Raw genomic sequence first — 26088 nt, 5'->3', positions numbered from 1 at the left:
ACAGATGTAGCCAGGTAACAAATTCTTTTAATTTAAGACAGTTATGCTTCTTCTGTGTGAAAACTGACAAAGAAATTTAAAGTGATGCCATATTCTTATTAGGCTATACCTTACAGTTACTTTAGGTTTCAGCTATTATTTGCCGACTTTTGTAACCCTGGAACACCATGAGGTCTTCTGGTCTGTATCCACAACACATACCTTAGTAAATAACAGATAGCTTGAGGTATTTTAGCTTCAGTCCAGAAAAACAAACTAACAAACCCCAAAGAACAACAAAGACCCTCACTAAGCAAAAGAAAACAAACCACCATGCTACAAAACAAAAAGGACAAAAACCCCAAACCCTAAAACATAAGAAAAATCACGAACATGATACAGTTGTCTTATCCTTTTGACAAGTTTCCTTTGCCTTCTCTAGTTTTTCCTTCAACTCCATAGCAATTCTTGTACTCCCTAGTAAGCTCCTTAACTGTATGTAGCCTATGAAAATTTTGCCCTTAAAAGGTGGGGAAGAAAAGAGAGAAGAAAAAAACAAAAAAGGGAAGTTCTTCCACAAGGGGTTCACAGGTGAGCTAATCCTGAAGACCTAGCAATGATTCACAGATTTCCACTGGGGTTTTATTAGAAAATAAGATATCAGTAAGTTTTATTTCTTGCTCCATATTCCACAGATTTGAGTTTCAATTATGTAAACTATCATGCAAGTAAGAACTACCACAGTGATGGAAAGAGGTGCATGAGTGACTTGACATGAAACCATGTTTGATCACATAGTGATGAGTTTTTTGGACTGCATTTGTAAAGACAGACTAGACTTCTGCTAGAAAGGAAAGCACTCTTTCCCTTCTCAATGAGCTAAGCAATAGTCCCCACAATTGAGAAGAAAGATTATTGAAATGAGAACACTGGCAATCAATGCTTCACAAATGCAGGATTCAGTAAACTCAATTTTTTGTCAGACACAAACACTTCTGTCTGCAGCCTCCTGAACCAAACTAGTGGTGGCTTACAGAAAGTGTGGAACTTTCTTACAATGAGCACTCATGCTCTGGTCTGCAGGTAGGACAGCTACTCACAGTAATGGAATGTTAGAGTGTCATTAAAAAGAAGTTAAGGATGTGTTATTTTGAAGTTACAGCTTTAACTCAGTTTTCAAGTTTCACTTAATCTCACTTCACATCAATACTGAACCGATCTGTTGAAACTTTTCTGCAGCAGAAGAACCTGCAGAACACAGTAGTAAAGCACAGCTCCCTATACAGGACAATCCACATAAAGGATTGTTAACTAGGTTAGCCAGAGTCTTTGTAATAGAATGAAGCATGTCTGAGCATTGTCCTGCTCAGACAATGGCAAAGGAGAGAGTAAACCATTTTTAGGCAGTACCAATGGATAACATTCCTTTATATGATGCTAGCTCCAACAGACCTGGTTTAAGAATCTCAGTGACACCCCACAGAGTTTTGGAAAAGACTAAGCAAACACATGCCTAGAAAACAAAAATCTTGCTGAAGTTAGAATAACTTTATGCAGTAATGAAAAGTTCTAAAACAGTAGACTTTACATGTTGAAAATGACAACCTTTTCTCATTTTCCACCATGCCTCAGACTCATTCATTAGGTGCAATGCATATCATGTTTTGTAAGAGATTCAGACCTACCAGTGAACCAGTCAGATCACATGTTTCTTTGCAATGGCCCTGCTACCCAGGTACAGCCCTTGAGCCAGGATCCAAGTCCCATCCACCCTTGCTTACCTGTATGCTCTCCCAAATATCCAGTGTCCTGGAATACTCAGTTTCTTGCTTAACACACTTAAGGTCCCACAACAAACAGCATTAGCATGCTGATCCGTTAGGCAATTTAGCACTCCAATACTAGGAGGAGATGTCAGGGAAAAAAAGATGGGTATTTCTTTCTCTTTTCATTTTCCCCTCCTCCCCACCTCCAAACACACACACTGCACTTTGATCTTGCTTGGCTCGCTTGGAGTTTCCAGTTTCTAGTAAAGCTGGGATGAGGAGTCCTGCCTTAATCTGTTCTTACTCATGACTTGGCAGCTGCCAGCATCTTGTTCAGGGAGAGACCCAGTTCAAGGAGACTGACAGCATTTAACTCCCAACAGCTCTTCAGCTCTAGCAGATGAGTTCCAGGCTCAAGGTGTTTGTTTTTCTACCCAGTATCCCAACATTGAAGGACATCCAAAGCCCCAGCAGAAGGTAACCAGTTACTGCAAGCTGGCAGCTGAGAGCAGTGGCATGCATCATGGTAAGGACCAGATGCTCAGCATGAGGTCACAGACTGAAGTATACACCTTAACTCTTCAACTGAGATAGCAGTATGAAGTGCAAGACTACTGAAAAGCAACAGCATCAAGATGGCTATTTTAGTTTTCTGTCGCATGTGATCTACCCAGGTAAACAATACCCACACTGCCCACAAAATATAGCGGCACAGTAATTAGAACATTTTGTTTAACACACTTTGCATCTTGTTTTCTATCCATCATTGTAGTATGGTATATCAGTCACAAGTTTGTTAAACCATTCTGGATGTTTGAAGTGGTTTTCTTCAGAAGCATCCAGATTAGCTTTTTAAAAATATATACTGTTTCTCAAGTTGTAAAACCTTGATACTAGTATTCTATCCTGACTTCTAAACATGAACAAGAGTTTAGCAACTTGTGTTCAAAACTCCTATAAAGCAATAAATACAAACTATAGAAAGATCCAAAGCAGAAAGATGAAACATATTGCTTTTGGCATTACACTGTTCCCTATTTATGTCTACAAGAAGCCTGACATGACAACTGCAAAGAAAGACCTCAGACATACTCATATAAGTGTGCCAAAAGGATTGGAAGCCCCAGCTCACATGATGAGAATGTCAAGCATCTCCTCTGCTGCTGTGTATGACTGCACCTCCTAACCAGGGGTCAAAAGCAGGTTTGAGTCTTCAGTTTGGGGCTTGGGGTCTTTTTATATTTGTTTTAAATCAAAAGAGTATTTTCTTTGTCCTTCTAAAGTTATATGCTAGTGCCAAAAATGTTCAACATTTAACATTATTAGTGCAGTCATTTATAGAAGCTGCAATTTTGGCATGTATATCTGACAAGTCATTTAAATTCTAGCACCTTAAATTATGTAGATTGGTTTGTCACTATGACAACAATTTTTACATGTATAAAACATACAAAAGTACCATTTTTTCTGTTCCTTACTGAAGCCAAGAGTTATTGAAATATTTACCTCTTCTGGACAGAAAGGCAGAACTTACATAACATCTGATTCTAGACAAACTATGTAAGTTACTTGTTGAATGAAGAAGGAAGTTTCCATGAACTTGAACAGCTATAATTTAAAAATACTTTGAATATAGAACACTTGAGGGAATCTAAAACAACAGGGAAGAGAACACATGCAGGAATTCAGGAATGGGTAGAGCTCTTTTTTATCATCATTAAGGCTAAGAAAGTCTTTGAATGGCTTTCTCAAAAGAAAATCCAAACAATCTCAAGGTCAGGCTTCCCATTTAAAACCACAGTTTCCCTAAAAGCCAACTGGTTCAAAGGATCTTGCTTCGATTCAAGTCTCCATACAAACATACATACATCTTGGACACAAACACTTCGCTGGTGATGCTTCATTCTATTAAAAAGAAACATCAGTCTGATGATATGGAAGTGACATAATGTTTGTTTTATTTAGAAAACACCGCCACAACTTCAAGGCCTAAATTTGGAGACAAAGTGCTAAAATAGTTTGTCCCATACCATACAACTGTTCAGAATCACAAAATATTGGTATACCATTCATTTAAAGAGACAACTGTGAAGTTACTGGAAGTGATCCAACAGAAAAAAAAGGTTGATTTTACAATAAACTGTTTCTTATTATTTATAGAGACATAGCCACTGTACTAAAATTGTCATATTGACCAGTATGTCATTGATACCACTATCACTGCATGCATTCATTCAACACTCAGTTATCTCTGTCAGCATCAATGCCACATATATCCAAACAAGACTTGCCCTGTCAAAACAAGACCTGTGACCCAGCCACAGGAATATAGCTTCCTGCTACTACACAGCATTAACCTAATGTTTACAAACCATTCAATCTGAGATCTTTGCTCAGGTCTCTTCTATCACGTGTAGCTAACTTTTGATCCTTAAAATCAACACTGCATCTGGAAGCGTTCTGCTGAAAGTCACCTGCTCTATTTTCACTCTCTTCCTCAACTTGAACAGAAGTAAGGTCAAACATTCATTTAAACCTGTAGCTTGCCACTACAGTTAAAGTGGACATACTTCAAGCACAGCCTAGCTGCCAACATGGAAAAGAGCTTTTGGGAGGCACAGAATTTATCTAGCGCGAGATCCAACCAGCTGCAAGATACCTGCCCTGTTTTTTCCTAGTCTCATAGAAGATCCAGGTATGATCAGTTATCTTGTATTCAGTTTCAGGTGAATGCAGGTAAGCATTTGAAGCAGAAAAAAGCAAGAAGAATGCTCCTTTGTCTCTAGGAACAAGCCTGCTTTGACCATTACATCTGACTGCTGGCTTTATAGGAGGCATTTGTCACTCAGTCCTATCCCAGGGCCAGTAGAGTACAAGGTTACACTTCTGTCCTCAGCAATCTCAAAACCTGCCAAGTTTGAAGGAAACTGAAGCGTCACAAATGGATGATCCAGTACGCTCTCCATATGCACTACATGCCTGAGGACACAGATGTAGAAAAGCAAGCATGGCATCTGTACAGCAGCTCACATGAGCAAGTGCAGCACAGCAAGGCAATAAGCTCAGTTATTACACTGCAAAAACACCACACAGTTACATAAAATGGCAAGGAAAAAGAGAAAATATTTGAATTGTAACAAAAGAATTGTAAACAATTTTTGCAATAGTAACACTTCAGGGTTTTTTTACCAGCTGCTCAGTTTTGTGTTCTATATTCAATCTTCTCTCCTAACAGTTCCTGCAATGCAGCTTTTTCCCTGGTAATACAAACTGCATTATTCATAATCTAATTAAGCCTAAAATTAGGTATCCAGCCACATCATACAGAAATATGAAAGTCAGGTTTCCCTTTTGATATCTTTCTGAAACTTGTACAAGATTTTCCTCTGGTTAGCTTGAAATCTAATGGCATAGATTTTGTCTGTGTGTTATCTTGCCTTAAATACAGGACATGCCAAAATAGTCAATATATTGGCTAAAAAGATCACACTTCCTTGGTCAGGGAACAGTTCTCTGAGAAACTAGAGTCAGGAAAAAGTGACAAGTCCTGCAAATGTGAGGCTGCACTGTCATGCTGTGAAAGCAACTGCACTGCCAGATGTGTCACTGTCACAGAACCCTCTTATTGAGTTAATGATCAAGATCTCTTCCTTTTTTGTTCTGGAAAATTGCTTTGTATATTGAAGTTTGTATTAGTATTTGTATTAGTATTATTTCCATATCAAATGTAGTTTTTCCCTTCTATCTCTATGCATTCAGTAAAAAAGCCCAAAAGCTACACTGCTGGTTTTCTCCATGTTCATGTGAAATTTTGCCTTCAAATGCACCTACTTGGCTCTCACAAGCATGTTCAAGGATAAAATCTGGTTCTCTGCCACAACTGCATTCCTTACTGCAAGTACATGCCAACCTTCAAAGTTCAGTTTTTTGAGCAAAAACATACGTTAATTGTTGTGCAAGGGGAGTGAAAAATATATCAGATTGAGAACATCTGAAAGTATTTCACTCCACTCTTTGCTTGATAATACAGCATAAAGCTGGATCTATTCTCTTCTATTTTTTCATTAAAGCCATTAAGACCACACAGGTGAAGTTTTACATAAAATCAAACTTAACAACAACCAAACAAGCAATCAGAATAAAATTACCTTCTCATATTTGTTATTCCAGGACTGGTCTAACAGGTATTGCAACATTTGTCAGGATAAAGTTATTCAGTTACATGTAAAAAATAATGGAATGCAAGGAGTGTGTTGCAATAAGCCAGCTTAATAGATACCAGCAACTTAAAAGGCATTTGCCTTTCACCTATGAAGGACAGCAGTGAATAGCTTGGAAGGTGCAAGCCAGGTAACCAAGAAACAATTCTTAAAACAACAGTTTCAATAATTTAGTATCGGCAGCACATTTTACATGGGACAGAGACAGAAGTGAAAGAAGTTCATTTACCTAAAGCATTAATCACATGTTTCATTAGGAAAGGCACAAATTTTATCCTTCACATTTGTTCCGAAAAAAGCCTGAGTTTATTGTTGACATGGGAACTGCTTATGGTTTGGATACAGTAGAAGTGATGAAGTTGTCTGGTTTCTCCTCTTACAGCTCAAGTGTACACTGAAGCTATCAGGCAAAACTACTATCATTGCTATGACTGATAGCACTTACGCTCTCTCTGGAAAACATGTTTTTCTGTGTCACATCACAACCTGGCATTATTAAAGCAAATTCTTTGAAAGAACCTGCAGATTGAAGTTTTTTATTAATCAGTTGAAGAAAACCCAGCCTAATGTTCAGCCCACCCTAGTGAAAGACTGGATGCACTGACCCCCAGCTTTCTCTTTACTTCCCAGAGGGAAGAGGAGATAGCTATTCTAGCAGGGAACTTCTATTAAGAAGTGAGCCTGATGATGCCTCTGAAGTGGCAGCTCATAAGAGCACAGATCCAGGCCCACTCTAGTAGAGGAGGAGCAGGCTCAAGAACATCCTTAGGTTCCTGTTCTTTAAAGCTCTATAGGGCTATCTGAACTGGTGTCAGTCAGGCAAAAAGACGGGGAGAGAAAGCAGAAGACCCCAGAACTGGAACACAGTCATTGAACCTAGATTTTCAGCTAACTGAACAGGCACTACATTACAAGTTTTCCCTGCTACTTCCTCTCACTGCCCTACAAATTTATCTTGATGAAAAAAAATTACTTCCTCTCTTAATTCCTCATCCCCCATCCCCAGCATCTCACACCAAGTCTGAAGAACTGACTCTTTTGTGCTGGCTGCAGATAATTCTTTGCAAATTGTCGCTGCAAGAATGCATAGATGCAGTTTGTTAAGTCTCCTGTCCATTAACTGTGACTCATCAGACAGAAGGCATCTTGCTACTTTCCACCCTGGCCGTATTTTTCACAGTCCACTCCAGCAGTCCAAGTTCAACTAAGCTGTCATCATTAGCAGGCTCCTGAATAGAAACAAGCTTTCCAAGCTCAAGAACACAGGATTTCCTGAACCATATCAGAACAGGCACTCATCAGGACAATAACCAAAAGCATTTTAAACAACAATAACAAAAATGAAACCAAACCCAAACACCCCGACACAGGAATCTATTATTATTACCAGGTATGCAATAGCTTTTCCAGACAGTTTCTTTCTAGGCCCAAATGTGTGCATTTCCTCATAGTAGGATGGTTCATGACCTCTGTACAAACCTTCTCTACGCAAAGTCACTGATGGTCCATGTGGAGAAACAGGCACTTCAAGCCTGCTAATGGAGTTGAGAGGCCTCTAAGCATAAATGTGCTTTATGCTATATAATCTATGAAAGTAAGAGCTCTTTAAACATTTCTAGCATTTCTACATGAAAATTAGACAGAATTTGGCTACCAAGTTCTGTGACCAAACCAATCCTTTCAAATGTATCTAATCCTACTGTTTTCCAGGAAAACAAGGGTAAGAGATGGAGACAACTGCCTTGAGTACTTGCATTACTTGCAATTGCCCTTTAGCCTTGCCATACTTTCTTCCCAATAGTCATTGGGAAGAACAATTGAGTAGTGATTAATTTCTTCTCATTAGAGGCTTTCCCAGTACAGGGTAGAGCAACTCTCAGGGAGACAAAATAAAGAACATGGCTTCAGGGCCTGTCAATGACATCTGAACAACGTGACATTAGAGCCCTGGTGACCTGATTTTGGGAAGGAGGAATAAAAGTTGTTTTAAGTGAACTGGGATACAAACAGAATTAAATAGGTAGGAAAAGAAAGGGATAGAGAGAGGTAAAGCTGGAATGAAATATGAGGAGCCCAGGGAGGCAGCCAGAACCCAAGCCAATAGGAAAAGAAAGATCCTACATGAAGCTAACACGAGAAAACTTTGGGTTAGCAGAGTTAGAAAGCTAGAATTGACATCAAGCCCGGAGGGGAAGACCACACACAAGCTGAAAAGCTTAAGTATAAGACAAACTAGATAAAGAAGGAAGATGACTGAAAAGGCTCTTGAAAGGGAAGGGACTAGCAGAAAAAGGCGCAAGAAAATGAAGTACATGCAAAAGCCTCAATCCCTTACCACATTCCAACATGGAAACGGGATTCCAGATTTAAGCTCACTGTTTGTTACTTGTCAGGTTGTATCTATGCAACAGATTCCTTATCTGCAGGCTTTCAGCAAGCTGGGCAGTTTTCCTCAGAAACTCTTATTATGGTATATCCATCATTCAGGTATTCAACTTGTCTTTTTAATCACACTGTGTATTTAATTATCCATGTAAAGTGTGGTGAGGAGATAGAAGTTAGACTACCCTCCCTTGGTCCCACTTTCCATGGCAACAGATTCTATTAGAGTATTTAAAGGTTTAAATTACTAGTTTCAAATCTTCCTGCTATTATCTTTAACAGACAAGCCAAAAGAGTGAAGTATACATCAGTACTTTGGATTTCAGGAAAATCTTAATTTGACATATTTAACAGATCTTATGGATCATCCCTTTTTACATGACACTACACTTTAAGATTTAGCATGCCTTATATAAACTGAAAGATTTCTCTATTTTAACATGGTCATAGACCCCTCTGGTTTGTGTGCTACCTAAGCCATGTTTCAGGTGGACTTTCCAAGTGGCTGAATTCTATTTTCAGACTATTAAAATCTGAAAACCTGAAATAGTCAAGCAGCAAATACTGGCTCAGACACACCAAAGTGTCTATTCCATTTTACCTAAGAGACTTGGCTTGCTTAGCAAACAGGGACGTGGCAAGCACCAGTGGAAAAAAGTTATTCTTCTTTTCCGTTAGCTTAGGTACAGGATGAAGCATTACTTTGGTTTTAATTACCAAAACAAGAACTAATGCATTTAAAGAAACAACCTCCATTAGCAGTTAGCATTCAATTACCAATTCTAGTCAGAGAAAGAGGGAATAAACATTTACAGGGCAAAATCCAGTAGGCAAATTTCACAGACAATATCTGTAAAATGGAGAAATCAAAATTACATTATGACTTCTGCCTGTCTATTAGGAAATACAAAGGAATTTACCTTCCAACATCCCTCAGTGGTACAGTTTGATAGTCTGAGGATGCAAATGCAAATTCACATTCTTAGGAGTAAAAGCTGGACTGTTTTAACACTCAAGTTGTAACTGCCAGACTTCTGTTATTTAAAGGTACCGCTGTTGCTTCAACACTTGCATCAGCCATCCTTTCCAATTGTGAAAAATTAAAAAGTCAACAGGCCCTAAACACTTCTACTGGTGCCCCACAGTCTGAGGCTTTGGAAGAACACCTTCCACACTCCACAAAGAAATAAAACAGAGGGGAAAAAGAAGAAAATTACACCTCTGAAAAAAATAACTGCACCACAGCTCTTATACCAGTCAATTTACATGTAGAATATTGTTACCTCATGTATAATTATGAAATGCTGGTTTTCTTTAATGAAAATTTAGCTGAAAAAAAGATTGCTGAAAGCAAGTGACTCAGAATCAACCTGCTTCAGCTGTGCCATTCCACAAGGAATTGGAAAAAAACTGGAAAAAATTGGAAAAATTCCTCCATTTCTTCCAAGGCTGCAAAGTACAAAAAGACAACCTGCAACAGATTTTCACAGCAAGTACACGATGAGCTGCCATGCCAGTAGAGTCCTGCTGAAATACTACAGACTTAGTTACACATTCATAAGTGAAAAGAGAAGGGTAAGACTGAAGAATCCATAAATGCTATTGCCCACTATCACACCAACAGACCAAAGGTTCTGCCTCTGCTCTTCCTAGAGTTACATAAGGGAAAAAAACCCACAAAAATCCCAGACTAAGCACTTGTATGCCTTTAGTAAGCAACACCACAACCAACAACCCTGAGTATATTTCTCCAGTTTCTCACAACATCTCTTTAGATAAAGTCTGTATCACAAAACCAATTTTCTTAACACAAAAGAAGTACAACAGATCACATCACACTTCCTTAAGTATAAGAGCCCCCTAACTTAAAATATGGTCAGTAGCCTTATAAACACATTAACTTTTTCCAAAGTAGTCTAATTAAGCAGGTCCACACCACTAATGAAATTCTGCATGTTCTTGAACACTTTGGAGAATAAACAGTAATTACAGCAACATAAAAAATGGTTTAAGATCACTCCTCTAATTGCTGTTCAGAACAATCCAGAAATCCACCATGTAAATTTAATTCCAGCTGGATATATTTGAGCCAACTCATTTCCAGTTTGACCATAAACAACAAAAAGAAAAAAAAGCAAAACAAATATGGATGTATGCATAAGCATAAACATATGGGGCCTAATACAAATCTAATCAGAGAGACATAGGAACTGTAAAATACGACCAGTAAGGTAATGTAACATTATGTAAACTTAAAGAAAATAGCAATTCACACATTCATATAATAAAAGATATAAGTATAATCAGTAACTACTCCTTTACAATGCCTTTGCTCTTACAATCCATGTTTGTGTTTAATGTGTTTATTGATGACTCAGTCACATCAACACATCTAAAGGGTATTCCACACGGCTTTGCAGCTGAAGATAAGCAAATGTAGCTACCACAAACTACAAACAGAACTGTTTAGCCTCAAAATTTGCAAACATCATAGCACACAAAGCATGTTTTTTCCCATCTTAAACTTAAGCATTTAGAATAATAAGCTTATGAAGTACTATCTTCCTCTAAAACACAGACCTGTTTTTTGACATGTAGAAGACCAGAGGGATCTGAAACTACACAAGTCATCCTTAAGCATACATTACACTCTAGTTTTTCACCCACTGCACAGAAAAAATTACTAACTCTGAAATACTGAAAACAGGGGCTTACCTTCAATCCTTTTCAAGGCCGACAGACAAGTATCCCGGCTTGGAAACTCAAACGGATTATTACAGGTCCGAATGGTGTCACATTCGCACTTCCCGTTGATAATGTTACAACCTGTTATAAGGTTTTCGTTGCATGGTTCAAATCCAAGAAGCTGATCATCATCCCAGTTTTCATCTAAAAGAAACAAACAAACTCACTCACTATTGGATTTCAACTGCAGTAGGTAATTTTCAGCTGCTTTGGAGCTGGGTGGGATTCACTTCAAGTTCAACACAGTGCTAAACAGAAGATAACAGATTAAAAAAATAACAGACTAATCCAAACAGTGGGATTTGCCAAATACCCCAAATACCATTTCTCACAGCTGTTCTACTGCCCATGTTGCTAAAGCAACTGGCATTGTTTACTTCCATCTGTATGAAAAACTGTCATCTCAGGAAAATGCATAGCTGTAGTACAAATGAGTGCTATTCTAACAGAAATAACTTTTGCAGATAGCTGAAGTTATATTTATAATGGAAGTGAGAGCATTGTACAGAATCTGCAGCTGTTACAGACGCCAAAATTGAGTCAGAAAGCGAGCATTTTAAAAGATGATTAAAAAATGCATCACACAGAATTTAGTCCACGGAGATAACTTTTTATTACAGAAAAGCTGCAAGATGCCAGACCTCTGATTCCATTATATGACCAAAAATGAGTTTTCCAGCAGTCCTCAATTATCATACATATTCCTGGAGAATTGATCAAGCACATTGCACTCTTTGCTGTCAAGGGTCTATGGATAGAGGGACCAGGATGAGTCTCTCTGCTTAAATAATTCTGTTCCTTTTGAATCAGTCCTGTCAAATGTGTGTAACTGGTGTTCCAGTTGTAACTGCCCATCTTCCTTTCAGGAGGCCACATGCAACAAGATTTTTTTTTTTCCTCCAGAAAGAAATACAAATCCAGTCAATCCAGAATTCCAAAAGATTACCAGTCCTACAATATCTCAGTTTTCTTAGGTCAAATACACATATAGCAACATCCCAACAAGTCAGAAGATTAGTCAAGATAGAAAAATAGAACATCCTGGATTTGAAGAGACCTTCAAAACCATCCAGTTCCAACCACCCTGCATGGATAGGAACACCTTCCACTAGACTTCAGTGCTCAAAGCTCCATTCAGTCTGGCCTTGAACACTTCCAGGACATCCACAATGCCTCTGGGCAACCTGTTCCAGTGCCTCACCACCCTCACAGTACAGAATTTCTTCCTAAAATCAAATCTAAGCCTATTCTCTTTCAGTTTTAAACCATTCCCCCTTGTCCTATCACATACTTGTTTAAGCAAGACTGAAGAAACTAAACTAGACATTAGGTATTCTTTGCTACAGAATGCCAGATGTTTTATAGACAGACAAGCCTGGAAATTAAGTGCTACAAAATAGTTGCACAGAGTCCACTGATTTCTACTAATGACAAAAGGAAAAAATAGATATTTTTAATCTTCATATCCTTACATTTAACAGCAGCACTCACATTGTGCATTCTAAATAGTTCACTCCAATTTTATTTACTATCAACATGTAAGCTTCCAATATAGATCCTGCCAAAAAGCACTTCAAAAAAGTTGAAATATCTTCCAGTTATGCATGGTGGGTTTCCTCTTGTTGTTGGGGTTATCAGAGGCTGTTCTCCAGTATGAGGCCACAGCCAATACAAAACCATCATTCAGTAGTCTGATGCTCAACAGAAGCCTAAAAACTAACAGCAAATAACAGTATATGCACACAAATGCTGAGGTTGCCAAGTAAATTCTTTCCACTCACAGAAATATGCAGAATATCCGCTAACCTGAAGTTTTTCCTGTTTTGGGGGGAAAAAAAAAAAGTATTTAGAAAGAGCTGTTTACTAGTTCAGTACTGTACGTGATCTACAGGAAGTGCCACAGCAGGTTCTCACCGATATATTTCTCCCTGTACAACAAAATCCTTGCCTTCTATTATGAGCTGGCAAAGTACCCTGCTGACAAAAAACACTGATAAACAACAAAGTCCATTTTAGATGTGAAGATGGGAATTTCCATGGGAACCTCATGGCTCTTCTCCATAAAAATAGCAAGGGAAGAGTAGTCAGTAACCCCAGGAAGTAATTTTTTTCTTAGGTTAACCTATCATCCAATACAGCAGCTGTATCAATGAAAGTCAAAGGAAGCACAGAAGTTCCTGAAGAGAAACTATTAAAATTTTTTCAAAGGAAGATGCCTCTCCTGTAATGCTTGGGACACGCTCATTGTGATGAGGCCATGCACACAGAAGGCAAAAAAAACCCAAAAAACCAACAAAAAACCCTGAGAATTTGGAGAACAATAATACATCCTGTTTTTGAGAAGCCGGAATACAGCCAGGACAATTTGTATTTTAGAAGTCACAGCATTAATCCATGTAAGGACAAGAACAAAAGCTACACCTATGGTCCAAGACTTGCTGTTTGAAACTCTGTAACAGCAAGGACCACTGCTTCATCCACACCAGCCCAACAGCTTTAAAGGGTTTGTGTTGCTCCCTGTTTCTGACAAGAGCATTCCTTCTGTACTCCTGGGTGCAGGAGAGGAGCCCAGAGGCAGCGTGTGGGCTCTCAGCCCCGCGCTCGCAGGCCAGTGCAGTGCAGACTGGAAGGGCACAAAGGTGGCAATGCTCTGCTGCTCTTCTAGAAAACCACTTTAGAGCATTTCTGCTGCTTTGCCTTGTAGTATTGCAGCACAGATCTTCTCCAGGCAGACAGATCAGCAGGATCCTGTCACATGAGAGTTGCCCACCCCATGTAAGGTGGGACGCAGCTGGCACAGAGAGCAGACTCGTCCCCTGCCAGTGGCAAAACGCCTCAATGCACGTGCACTGCACACTGTGGCACTACACACATGGATTTCCAGCACAGGTCAGTAGCTGGTACCACATCTGCCAGCCCTCACAAGTTTTCAGAAAAGGAGGTACACAGATGCACATGGCCCAGTAGTAGGTGCATCTGAAGTCTTCACTGCCACACACCTCAAAAATTAGCTCAGTAGACATTAAAGTCTTAATGAGAAGAGAAATCCCTCAGTAATACTTGTTCAGGCTATACTTCTAACATGTTGAATCTTCAAACAAGGTATTTATTTTTCATTACTGGGTGACAATAGAAAAAAGTAACATTCAGACAGGAAGAATGCAAATTCAGTCTTAGCCTGTACATCTTCTACCAGCCTGCTTTTCACACAACTTTATTTAGAAACAAGACTTCCATCAATGAAGTAGCAAACATGTAGCAAGAGCTTATTTTAGTTCAGTAAATCAGCGCCAAGTCTATCATAATTTTTCATGCAGACTAAAGACTGACTCCTTTTCCTAGCTGATTTAGTCCTTTTATGAACAGAATTTCAAAGTCCTGTTAGATGAATAATTGTTTACCACTTAGAATAAACTCTCAGAAGTCACATGAATATAGGCAGAACAAAATTCTTTGGAATGGAAGGTACAACCACATGAAAGTATTCACATGAGCTAAAGGGATGAACCCAGCCTATCACTTCAATTCCAGCCTTCGGATACTTGATGCAAAGACATCTAGGGCTCCCCTTGATGCAGATAAACAGTGGTCCAGTACAGCATGCTCACACCTTTAGAGGTCAGCAATATTTTAACTGATAAGGGAATGATATCTATGTGCAAAACATAGAACCTAGCCTCTATTATTCAAAAAGATCATCATGTCCTGGGGACTACTCTAAAAATACAACTAGTACCTGCCAGTGATTTGGGACCTGGGACAGTTCACAAACTATTCCAGGCTGTATACCTTTTCCTGCATGCTCTGCTTGACCTCTATGGCTTCCTTTCCAGAAGACTGGTTTTTAATGCCTACCTCTCAAATCTGGATGATGTGAACAAAAACTGAAATGTACTAATTTGTGAAAGCATTATTTCTCTGCAAGCAGGGCCAAAAACCCCAAATATAAGAATCTATGCCTCAAACCTTGCTACGCACATCCTACCCCCAGCTACTTCTAGGACACCTAAAAACACAAAAATCAAGTGTGTATTTAACACTCCAGAGTTTTTAGAAGCAATGCAGCTGAAAAAAAAAGCCCAAGTAAACTACTAGTTTTCATCCAAACTGATCTTTGTTTAGCTGAGATTTTCACCACCTCATTGTGCTGGCATGATCAGGTAAGGGCAAAAAATCAAAGGGCTGCACTTTTTAGCCATCCTGAGCTGTCACTGGAGTCTTGTTATACAGTCATTCAAGTACATTTTGCACACAAGCCTCAAAGAGTTCAAATGCTCCCAGCAGGCTCATAACTACAGCTTCAAAGTCATTTCTCTTTCAAATAATTTCTATCTACATGCAATTCCCCACTCCTTCCAACTCATTCAGGCAAGTTCCAGATAATAAAGTTTCAGATAATAAAGTAGCTCTGCATTTACTCAGATCAAAGTTAAGTCTTGGACATAGTACCTTTTTAATTCTTCCAACTGTGCTTTCATACCAAAAGGAAGCCACAGGAAGGGAGACTTCACATTAATCCCAATTTTTTTTCCTTTTCTCTTCTATCATTAATATAATCACTTGCTTTCTGCAAAGCAAATGTTTCAGCTTGCTAAAAATGCACATACTGCTCTGGGTTGCTGAATTCCCAAGTCCTGTCATAGCACGCACCTAAAGTAGGGAAGAGGATTAAGGCATTAAGAAATTGAACAAGAGATCCTTAAACAGGTCTAGTCTGGGAAACAGTCTGAGAAATATGTCTCTGGTAAGCAGCATTCCATCACTTCTTCCATACTATATCCTACATACCAGCACTCACAATACAGCACCATGCAAGGCATAGGTCACAACTGAAGCAATCATCTTGTTTGCCTGAAGAGCTGCTTGTGTTTTTAGAAAAGCATGCTGCTGAGAAACTAACTTTAAGCCTTACTTTCAAGGCACACACTACCTCATTATGGTTACATTTGTTATTTATAACTACCCATTGGCAAAGGATCAGCTCAAAACAGGTGCAAACTAAAAGTACAAGGAAAGACCTTTTCAGAGCCTGCTTCTCCACTGCTTAAAGTTTTACTTTCCATTCCTTCAAATTCTCAATTCCTTCTGCCTGCCACAGAAACTTCTGTTTTGTGCCTCAACTCCTCTCTTTCTTTCTGGACATTTGATGAATATCAGCTATTGTTTGGAGAATGCTATACTGTTCACCTTCACAGTTTAGATAACGCATCATCTCGAAACAGCAAAAAGCACACTGAAGTACCACTGTTGAAAACAAATGCACAGGCATTTGGCCCATAATAATCATATGTTTACCACCATACCCTTTGAACTGTAATTTAACTGGAGTGGATTGAGTCAAGTCCCATAATTTACATTTAACTGCAGCATGTTACTCTGCTACTTCTGCCTTTTTTAAGCATCCCAGGGAGCTCTTAGGATGCTGAAAAGAGCAAAGACACCATAAAATACATTGATGACCTGAAGTGAAACTGTCCAAGTCACATCTTACAGACTCTAGCATCCTTTTAAATCTGCATTTGAAGACAAGAGAGAAGCAATCCTTCTTAAGACTGGTACTGCCCTCTGGGAACTGGGAGGCAGAGGGGCGAATCTTTCAGAAACTCCTCCATGAAACTAGACCCAAGGTCTGAGCACCACCACTCCAGCACACTGCTATACACAACAGCATTTTCAAATCAGTGGTATTCATTAAGATGGTATGAGACTCTGAAAAGATTCTAACTTGCTAAAATAAAAAAAGGAAATGCTTCTTGCCAGTAGACTCCCGCTTCTCTTTGAACAGGAAAAAAGAATGATGGAAAGGAAATTCATGTTTTGGAGGAGCTGAACAATAGAAATGACTAATTACCACTAAAGAATGCTTGAAACCCAGCCCCAGACCTTGAAAAGCAGCAGAAGGAAAGACTAGCCTTAAAGTGAGTTTGAGCTCATAACACTGGCTTCAATCCTTTCCCCTCTTGCAACTTATTCCTCCACTGAAGTCATGAATCAAGGACTAGAGCCGGCAGAATCTTTTATGGCAAGACACACAGCTGGGAGTTTTGTGAGAAAGCATTTTTTCTCACATCTTGGAATGGTTCATTTTCCAAGATCAAATCTTCATGTGGAATGTACAGCAATACAAAAGGGTTTTGCAGTTTCCTGAGAAAATTTCTAGTCAAAGCTAGAAAGCAGAACTGTACCATAACATTTAGATAGCTCAGGAACACATGCATGTAATGCTTGTCTCCAACCTGAGACTCCCTGCTTTATCTCAGCATGTACCTCAAGGTGATCAAATCCCCAGTGTAGTGAGAAAGATTTCCATTGCAGCAGCTCTTCTTGTGTCTGAAGACAGTTATTTCATACTAAGGAATGCAGAAAGTATTTCAACAGACCCACTTTCCAGTGAATTATCAGAAACTCTACGGAAGTCTTGAGGAAGGCAAGGAGATAAGTGGAAATGTTAAGTGAAGCATGTGACATGGACAACTACTGCAAGTTTTGAAGTTTTCCCTACACTGTCTGGGATATTTTGCTTCTCCAGGTACCCCACCTCCACTTTTTTGGGGGGGGGAGGAGGGGGGGAAGATGAGGAAGGGGGAATGGAAGGAAGGAGGAATGGGGAGGAATGTGTTTTGCCTTTTGATTTTTTTATGATTTTCACTCAGAGTTCCCCATAACAAAAATAAAATATACTTTGAAAAGACTTCTCCCTAAATATGGTCTGAAATAATAAATGAGTTTTACATTTACACACCTGAAAATAAGACTTACAAGCAAATAATCTTAAACTGATGACCAGAAACACGTCTTGTTTGTAAAAAGCTAACTGAAAATACTGCACCCAGGATTTAATTGGTCAGAAAAAGCCTCTGCCAGTACTCCCCTGATTAGAACAAGCATGGACAGCGGTGTTTCAGCTGTCATAGCAGATTTTTCCTCTAGCTCTAGAAAACTTATTGCAAAAATAATTGCTAAAGCCTCAGAAAAGGGCCAAAGCTTCATAACCATTTCCAAAGCAGTCTAAAATTCCTTTTTTTTTTTTTTCCAAGCTGCACTCTGCACCCACATGCTTCAGAGGCCTGCATGTACAGCAGCACGCATCAGCTTTACTGCAAACAAATAACTGGCTGGCAGCTTGCTGAAGCTGCTAGGCAGAGGCAAAGCTGACAGGAGTAGGAAAGTTTTGTCAAAGACAACTTCTGGAACAGGGCCGTGAGTAAAGCAACCTATAATAAGAACAGTTCACACTATTGTAAGAAATCTGATATCCTAAATATTTTGCCACTTTCCCCCCCCAGTCATTAATGCAGCACCACTGAACACTATCATTACAATATATTCCAGAGGAATTGCACCCCATCTCTTAGTCACAGAAGACTACAGAGAAAACTCAATCCTGGATTTAGAATTATGCTCAGGGCTTCTTTTCATTTCCTAAAACCTAACTTAGAGATAGACATCAAGTTTGGCATTTCTATTGTGAAAGCAGCACAGGTTACATCAGTGCATGTAACACCATTATCAGCATGACTCCAGCTTTTTATCAACAACCTATCAGTGAGGGGAAGAAATACCTCCACACACACATCCAGCCTTTCTGAAAAAATCTTGAGGAGAATTCAACACAGCCTGTAGCAAAACATTTATTTCATTTATATATATCCTTGAAATTTAATTCATTTCAAGGATAAATGACCCAACAGAATGGGCTGTTTTGGATTCAGAAACATTACACTTGCTAGATTTTTCACCAATTAAAAAAAAAAAAAACACAAAAAAAATCAAACCCAAGCCCATTCAAACAAACAAACACCAACCAAAAACTGAAGCCTAACAGTGGCTATATAAGGCTTAAAGTTTAGGAAATGAGTAAGAACATAGGAATTGGTGCATGCCTATGAGCCAGTCACTGTTTTTCCTCCTGTCCACAATCCTTCTATCCCGAGTTTGTTTTCTTATTCAGTCTTAATAAGGACTTGCACGATCATGACCCACAAGGGTCATGATTTGCAGATTCTCAAGTTAAGTACCCAGTATACCCAGTGAAAGCTGTTGGGGACTGAATATTGCCTCTGGCAAAGGTGTGAACTGCTTCCATTCTTCTCAAAACATTAGGAAGGGCTTATTTCCCCAAAACAAGGCCAAACTAGTTCGGTTAGGCAAGTGCTCCCCCAGGGACTATTTTTAGTATTAGACTATTTTCTGTACACTTATGTGGAATTTAATCTATGCTAAGTTATTTTCCCATCTTAGTTTATGTTGGTAAGTTTCTCCACACACATAAGCTTTCTGTATCAGTCATTTTCCAAATTCCAGTATAGTCAGACACAACCAGTGTCACTCAAAGTCTCAGGCAAAACCCTGAGTTTGTGATTTCCAAGTTTACATTCCTGTGGATTAAATGCATTCTCAAATGAAAAGCAGTTTATAAGTCACAAGAGATACTTAATAGGTCAGCTCTACAAAGTATTTAATCCATTAAAACAGAAACATTTGGTTTTCTCTGCAAGGTCCTATAAAATTATTGAGATGAAGAATCCTTAAGGGGGGCACAAAGTAAGGAGGGGAAGAGGACAGCATTTTTGAACCATATTAATGGGTTAATTATTGCATAATATGCCTGTCAGTGAAATGACATTTTGGTTGACTAAGTACCAGGCAAGAAGTTAAATTATGCAAGAATCTTTGAATTAGCTAGAGGGAGCTTAAACCAGCAAAGATGCCTGGGGCAAGTTCGAAGGTAGTTTTAGTTTAAAAAATAAAAAAAGGAAAAAATATCTTTATAAACAACATGGTTTTAGGGAACCTGGTAAAATAATCAGTTTCTGTGTAGAAAAATTCATATTAGCAAAGGATGCTTATACAAAGTTTTAAAAACCAAAAATAAATAAAAAGAGAACATTCCTCTTACTAAAGTTAAAAAACTTAGTAATCCAGCCTACCCACAGCAAGACTTCTAGTTTTAAACTTTCTGTGCTGATCCACAACAGCAAAGTCTTACTAATTCCTGCATCATATCTGTTAGATGTTTGCATTTAATTTTTACTGAAATACTGGAACCAAGTCATTTCTAAAATTGAAACACAATGCCCAGAAACACAGAGGAAACCATTTCCAAGTCAAATAAGCACCTGATCCAATTCAAATTCCATGCCGCACTGAGAGTTACATATTCTTACTGATGTTGAGATTTCAGCATTGATGGAATACAGAGCAGAAATAGCTTATAAATTATCCAGTCTGTGTGTAAGAAGTCAGCATCCTCCTAGTCAGTGTTTTTGGGAGTGGCAAGGAGGAGGAGTAGGGGAAGGGGATTGTTAAATTCGATCAAGACTAGCATATGAGAACCTGAATATTCATTAAAGAACTACTTCTCATTCCAGTTTCACAACTTAAGCAATTTTTCTGATAATTTTCTTTTTTGACAACACAAATATTTGTCTGTTTGTCTCCCTGATAGTCTGGATTGCTGACAGCCTTTGAACAAAGTACTTTGGCTGTTTTCACAACAGCCATTGGTACACCACTAAATATTGATGAAGTCCCCAACTAGATCATCAGTTCTAACACTTGATGTTACAAGAACTTCTCTGCACACACATGGACATCAGAACCACTTGGACATTTCCCCAGCCATTCACTACATAACAAAGAAAAAACCCAACCAAACAAAATGTTAAGATATTTGGGCAGCACTGTTCCAGTGCAAGCAGATGTAAACAACTGGGTTACGCACACGCAACTTCCAGATTACTTGAACTTCAGTAACTTGTACAGAAAGCAAAATACTGCCTGATCTTTAGGGGTCTGGGCTGCATCACAAGCAAGAAGCCAAGCATGTAGTATAGCAGTCTGTCTGGGGACAGAGCACCAAGGGGAGGGCTTTGTGTCCACTGACCCATTATAGAGTACAGCACTGAAAACAACTGAAAACAAGGCTCTCCAAAGGGTACTAGCTACCAAAGTTACTAATGATAACAAATACTATCAAGTCTGCAGGCAAGCAGTTCTTACTTCAGTAAAGCAGGGAGAACTGCATTAGCACACGTGTAAACCAATGCCCAAACAAAACAAAAAAAAAAAAACAACTAAGCTCAGCTTTCCTCTTCCAAATTTTGAAAATAAAGCTAGGTTTACAAGGTTTAAACTCTTCTCATCAGTTCCAGTTTCACTAACCTTCACTTGATTACCATACACTGTGTCCTTATATATTTCTCAGGGATGAAAACTAGGCAGACTTATGGGTGGGGAGAAGACAATGGACACATCCAAGGTCTCCCAACTTGCCCCAGCAAGGAGTCAGACAGACTGTAATGCTCCAAACTCCCCAAAATATGCAGTTCAGTAAATGAGACTAGGACTAGCCACAGCAAGGAAAGCTTCTGCCATCATCCTAGGAGATTAACACACATACTTCCCAATACTTGCCTAAAATTTGCTACAGCAACCAAGGGAACTTCCGCTCAGAAATTATATGCTAGGCAGTAAGCAAAAAGAATACAGCAATAACTGTACTACCCCTCACCAAAAATAAAAGACCAAATTAACAACTGAAATAAAAAACACACCCAAACCCCATTAAAACCAAAGCAACAAGCCAAAACCAAACAATGTAACAGATATTATTGGTCTGCTAGTGGCACAGTGATACCTTCTTTCAATGTCTACCTAGGGGCTATTTCATAAGGAAGTATAATCTAAAGAGAAACTAAGAACATCTTCAGACTAGCAGTTTTGTTAAGTATGCATTTCAAATGTATCAAAAAAACCCTTATGTTTCTGTTACACAGTTAAAAATAATTTCCAATCATTTTCAGGGTTATCTTATTTGCTACTGTCAAGACTTTGATGAGTTCAGCAAAGCAATCTAGGCCTCTTCATCTAACAGCACCAGAAACTGGAGAAGCAGGGAAACAGACAAAAAGAGAGTAATCTCAAGAAATGCCTTCACAGAGTAACCTAACTTCTTTGGCAGAGCTTTTTCAGGCTTTTTCTGATCCCCTGGAAAGCCAGAGCCCACCCAGCTGCAGAAGCCAAAGCTAAGGTGTTTTGGGAGAGACAAAATTTTAGTCTCGCCCAATGTCTCTCTTTGGGAGAACTTCAGTCTAATTCAGTTTCGGGCCCATGACTACCTTTAAAGGTAGAGAGTAAGGACAGTTCCTGCTTTACATTTGAAATTTCTCAAGCTTAAGAGTCTTTGGAAGGCGGTGTAGGCTCTCAACACCTCATAGAACCAATCCAGAAAATCCCTGTAAAGGATGCTGTAAAGTCAACAGAGGCTGGATGTGTGCAAAGTCTCTCAAGAATGCCATATAGGAGGTGCAGCTACCAGCACTAGGACCTCAGAATTATTACTTACTAAGAATACAACTGCATTCATGAAAGGCATTTACCCACTTCAGGATAACAACACAAATGGAGTGTTAGAACTGCTTAGAGATGTGAATTGTTAAGGGGGTGAGATGAACAAGAGCTTCCTTCAGCTTTTGGAATGATAAAGGGAAAAAGCCCTCAGGATCAGCAACAGATTTCATTTATAAACAGTGCTTTAACAAAGAATAGTCTGTTTGTAATTTCAGAAAGAGAAGCTACCAGCAACAGATGCCACAGAGACTTCTCTGTCAGGTGTTACAGAACTCATTTATGTCAAGTGCCTTAAATGCTAGAAACAAGTTAGCAGACAAGTATTTCTACCTGTTGCTATTCCAGCTCTCAGTATTCTGCAGCCTAGCATATGCTGATAGTCTGAAACAAGACAGGGCTGAAGCTTCAAAAATGATACAAAAAAACATGCTTATAACTGTAGCCAGTAGGGGTCATTTCAGTGTAAAAAATTGCAATGAAAGAAAAGACTAGGGACAGGAAGGAGAGTAAAAACATGAATTTCTATTCACACAGTTCTGTAAAACACTTCCATTTCCTCCTCCCTGGATTGGGGAAGGAAAGGGTTTCCACTCCCAATGTTCACGACAACAAAAAAAGTGAATCCTTTACTCTGTTAACAGATAAAGGCATGGTTTAATACTACTCACATCAGGCATCACCAGCCTAGCCTGTTGCATGTGTGCCTGTAAACTGAACGACTGTTTAGGTCATCACAATCAAAAAACCAGAGCTATTCAATCTCATATTAGCAATCAGAGGCAATACAATCAGTACCCTTTCATCCTTGCTGCCACCTCATGTGCAAAACATGCAACATGAAGAACAACATACTACCTCTGTTCCTCAGAATGAGGTAGTTTCCTGACAATTCACTAACAGGCATTCCAGGATTATTTATTAGGCTGACAGTTCAGCTTGGTTCCTTTTCATTTATGAGAATGAAAATTAAATAGATAAGTAAGAGTAAGAAAATTAAATAGAAAAGTTATCTCCCTTAGTTATAGTTAATAGATTGTTATCTCCCTCCCCTAGGACTATTCCTATAGGGACAGCTGGAACTAGTTTCTAACCACAACACTAATTGAAACACAATCTTGCCAACAAATGCTTCATACTATTTTCAACAGTAGATGGGACGTGTTAGGAGCTGAACTACAGCAACGTACAGATTGCATCACTTCAAAGGAATGAAATACTCCTAAACTGCCAGAGATGTGCATACTGTGATACAGTAAGGAAATTGGAGCATTAAGGCTTATAATGACTGTAGGCTCTCAGTTCCTTTAACCATCGAGAAGGGGGGGAAGCTATTTTAGCCCAGCTTTTACTCAAAAACACACGACAAGAGAAACTCCTGCAAAACCAGGTAAGTTTCCCAAGTACCTTTGCTTGTACTTTTCTATTTACAAAAACTTTTCCAATACATATTAAAAATAAGACACTACAGCAATGTACATATTCAGCAACATAGTCTCAACCAAGGTCTTCAAAATAGTTCAGGGCCATTTAAAAATGTTTTAACAATCAAGCTTTTAATCTAGAGCTCATCCTACTCAATCATCAGCTCCTGAGGCTGACAGCATTGGTTGTAGCACAGGCGGGACGCACTGCTTTGCTGTGCTGTGGTTTGCAATTTGTTATGGAGGCAAATGGAGTTTTAAACTAATAATGAACGCCAGGACAAAGGTCAGCTGCCCACTAAAAATGACGGGGTTTAGCCTTCTTAAAACAGTGCATCATTTTAAATGCAAGTTTTTTGGACAGATGCTGCCTCACCAGCTCTCTGGACTTTCTACTGCCCTCTACCCGCCGAGAGGAGACCGCCTCCGTCTCCTTTTCCAGAATTGTCGAAGCTCCCGCTCCGAATCACATATACATTTATACATATCCCAAACTACTGCTTATTTGTAATCTCTTTACAGCGCCATGTTTTCCCTCAACTTGGGGAAAAAGGGAATTGGAGGCACAAGAGAAAGCGAGACTAAAAATTTGTCTCTGGGTTTTCATTAATTTATAACACATAAAAAAATAAATCTTAGGAATTCTGATAGATAAAAAACTGAAGGGGGGTGAATTCCTTTTGCTTTTCATACCAATTCATCACCTCACAAGACGGTAGGAAGCTGAAGAGACTTTGAGAGGAATTCTACCGTGAGTATTTACCCCTCCCCTGATGCTCCAGCAGGAAAAAAGACACCCCTTATCATTATATGCCGACCAGGACATGCAGAGAGATATTAAGTGACAGGAACAGGAAACAAAACTTTATAACAGATGATCAGTCTTCCTTGTTTCTTTATACAGGAGGGAATCCGGAATAGGCATCATGTGTGCACGACTGACCTCCGCCGATCTTGATCTGCCAAACTCTTCCCGAGTCCTTTATCATGGAATTTTAGCTGGGCATCAGCAGCTGATACAAGCTATCAGCAACCCAGTGACACTATGCTATGGAGAATCAGTAGAACCCTAAAGTTTAGGGTAAGAAAATTAAGGGCAAAACTTCGAAGTAGGAGTCTCTGGGTTTTTTTTAAGCAGAGAAGGCTAGAATACACGCTCGCAGATGGGACAGGCGGGCGGGCTGGAAGGGAAGGAAGGCGCACCGGCGCCCAAGACGTCTTAGGTGCGCCCTCCTTCCTTTCCCGCCGCCCATCGGGTGCCCCCACCCCAGGGGACGGATGAAGGGATGGAGGGTGTCCCGCCGCCTCTCACCTTCGCAGACGCCCACTTCGTACTCGGTGATGGAGTCTCCGTTGAGCGGCGGTCGGATGACACAGCGCAAGCCCCGGTCGCAAGCTCCGTGCAGCCCATAGACACCCCCGCAGCTCTCGTTCCGCTGCCGAGCGCACATGAAACAGCAACCGCAGATCCCCAGCACGATGCTACCGGGGCAGCTCTTCGGTTCTTCGCATTTGGATTCGTCGCAAGGTAAGCAGACGAGAGCACGCGTCCCCGACTCGCCCAGCAGCAGGGCCAGCAGGAACAGCCACCCCGCGGCCGCCAGGTGCCAGCCGCCGTCTCCGCCCGGGCGTCTCCTCCCCGCCGAGACCGCTGCCAGGTACATCCCAGCCGCCGCAGCCCGGCCTGGGCCGGGGGGAGCCTCTCGGAAGCCCCCTCGCCGGGCGGCGGACCCGAGCGTGCCGCGGCTCCTTCCCGCCGCCCCCGCCTCCGGCCCCCCGAGGAAAGTTTCCTCTCGGCGGCGGCGGCTCAAGCCAAACTTCTCCTCCGGGTGGCGGCTCCGCCCGCCGCTGCCCCCTCCGGGAAGCGGCGTCCCTCAGCCCGGTCGTCCCTCGCCCGCCGGCTCCCGGTTCCGCGGCGCCGTGCGTGCGAGCGGCTGAGCGCGCGGCGGCGGTGGCGACTGGCTGTGTCCCCCTCGCGTCCCGAGCCCCGACTCGCCTCCTGCCTCACTCTCGCCCCGCTCCAAGTGCGCCCTCTGCCCTGCCCCCATTGGGCGATCATCACCGCCGCACCGCCCCAAGTGCCCGTCCGCGCCTCTCTCATTGGGCACCGCCGGGGCTGGCCCGCCCCCTTTCCTCCCGCCCCCCCCCAGCCCCAGATCCTGGGGCTGGAAGAGGCGCAGCGGAGGCGAGGAGCAGCCTGGGCCCCACAGCGGCCGCCGCCTC

General features: G+C 40.5%; 1 protein-coding gene across 1 annotated transcript in view; it reads right to left on the bottom strand.

The window, feature by feature from the left end:
• CRIM1 (cysteine rich transmembrane BMP regulator 1) overlaps positions 1-25842 on the bottom strand; it is a 175289-nt gene extending 149447 nt beyond the window's left edge. Inside the window, exons 1-2 of the mRNA XM_036380356.2 lie at positions 25178-25842; positions 11063-11236 (exon numbers count right to left, since the gene is read on the bottom strand). Coding sequence (XP_036236249.1) covers positions 11063-11236; positions 25178-25529 — 526 coding nt within the window. The 5' untranslated portion in view covers positions 25530-25842. The remainder of the gene's footprint in view (positions 1-11062; positions 11237-25177) is intronic.
• Positions 25843-26088: the final 246 nt, after the last annotated feature.

This window comes from Molothrus ater, chromosome 3 (genome assembly GCF_012460135.2).
Source record: "Molothrus ater isolate BHLD 08-10-18 breed brown headed cowbird chromosome 3, BPBGC_Mater_1.1, whole genome shotgun sequence".
Lineage (NCBI taxonomy): Eukaryota > Metazoa > Chordata > Aves > Passeriformes > Icteridae > Molothrus > Molothrus ater.
This window is presented reverse-complemented; position numbering and strand designations above follow the sequence as displayed.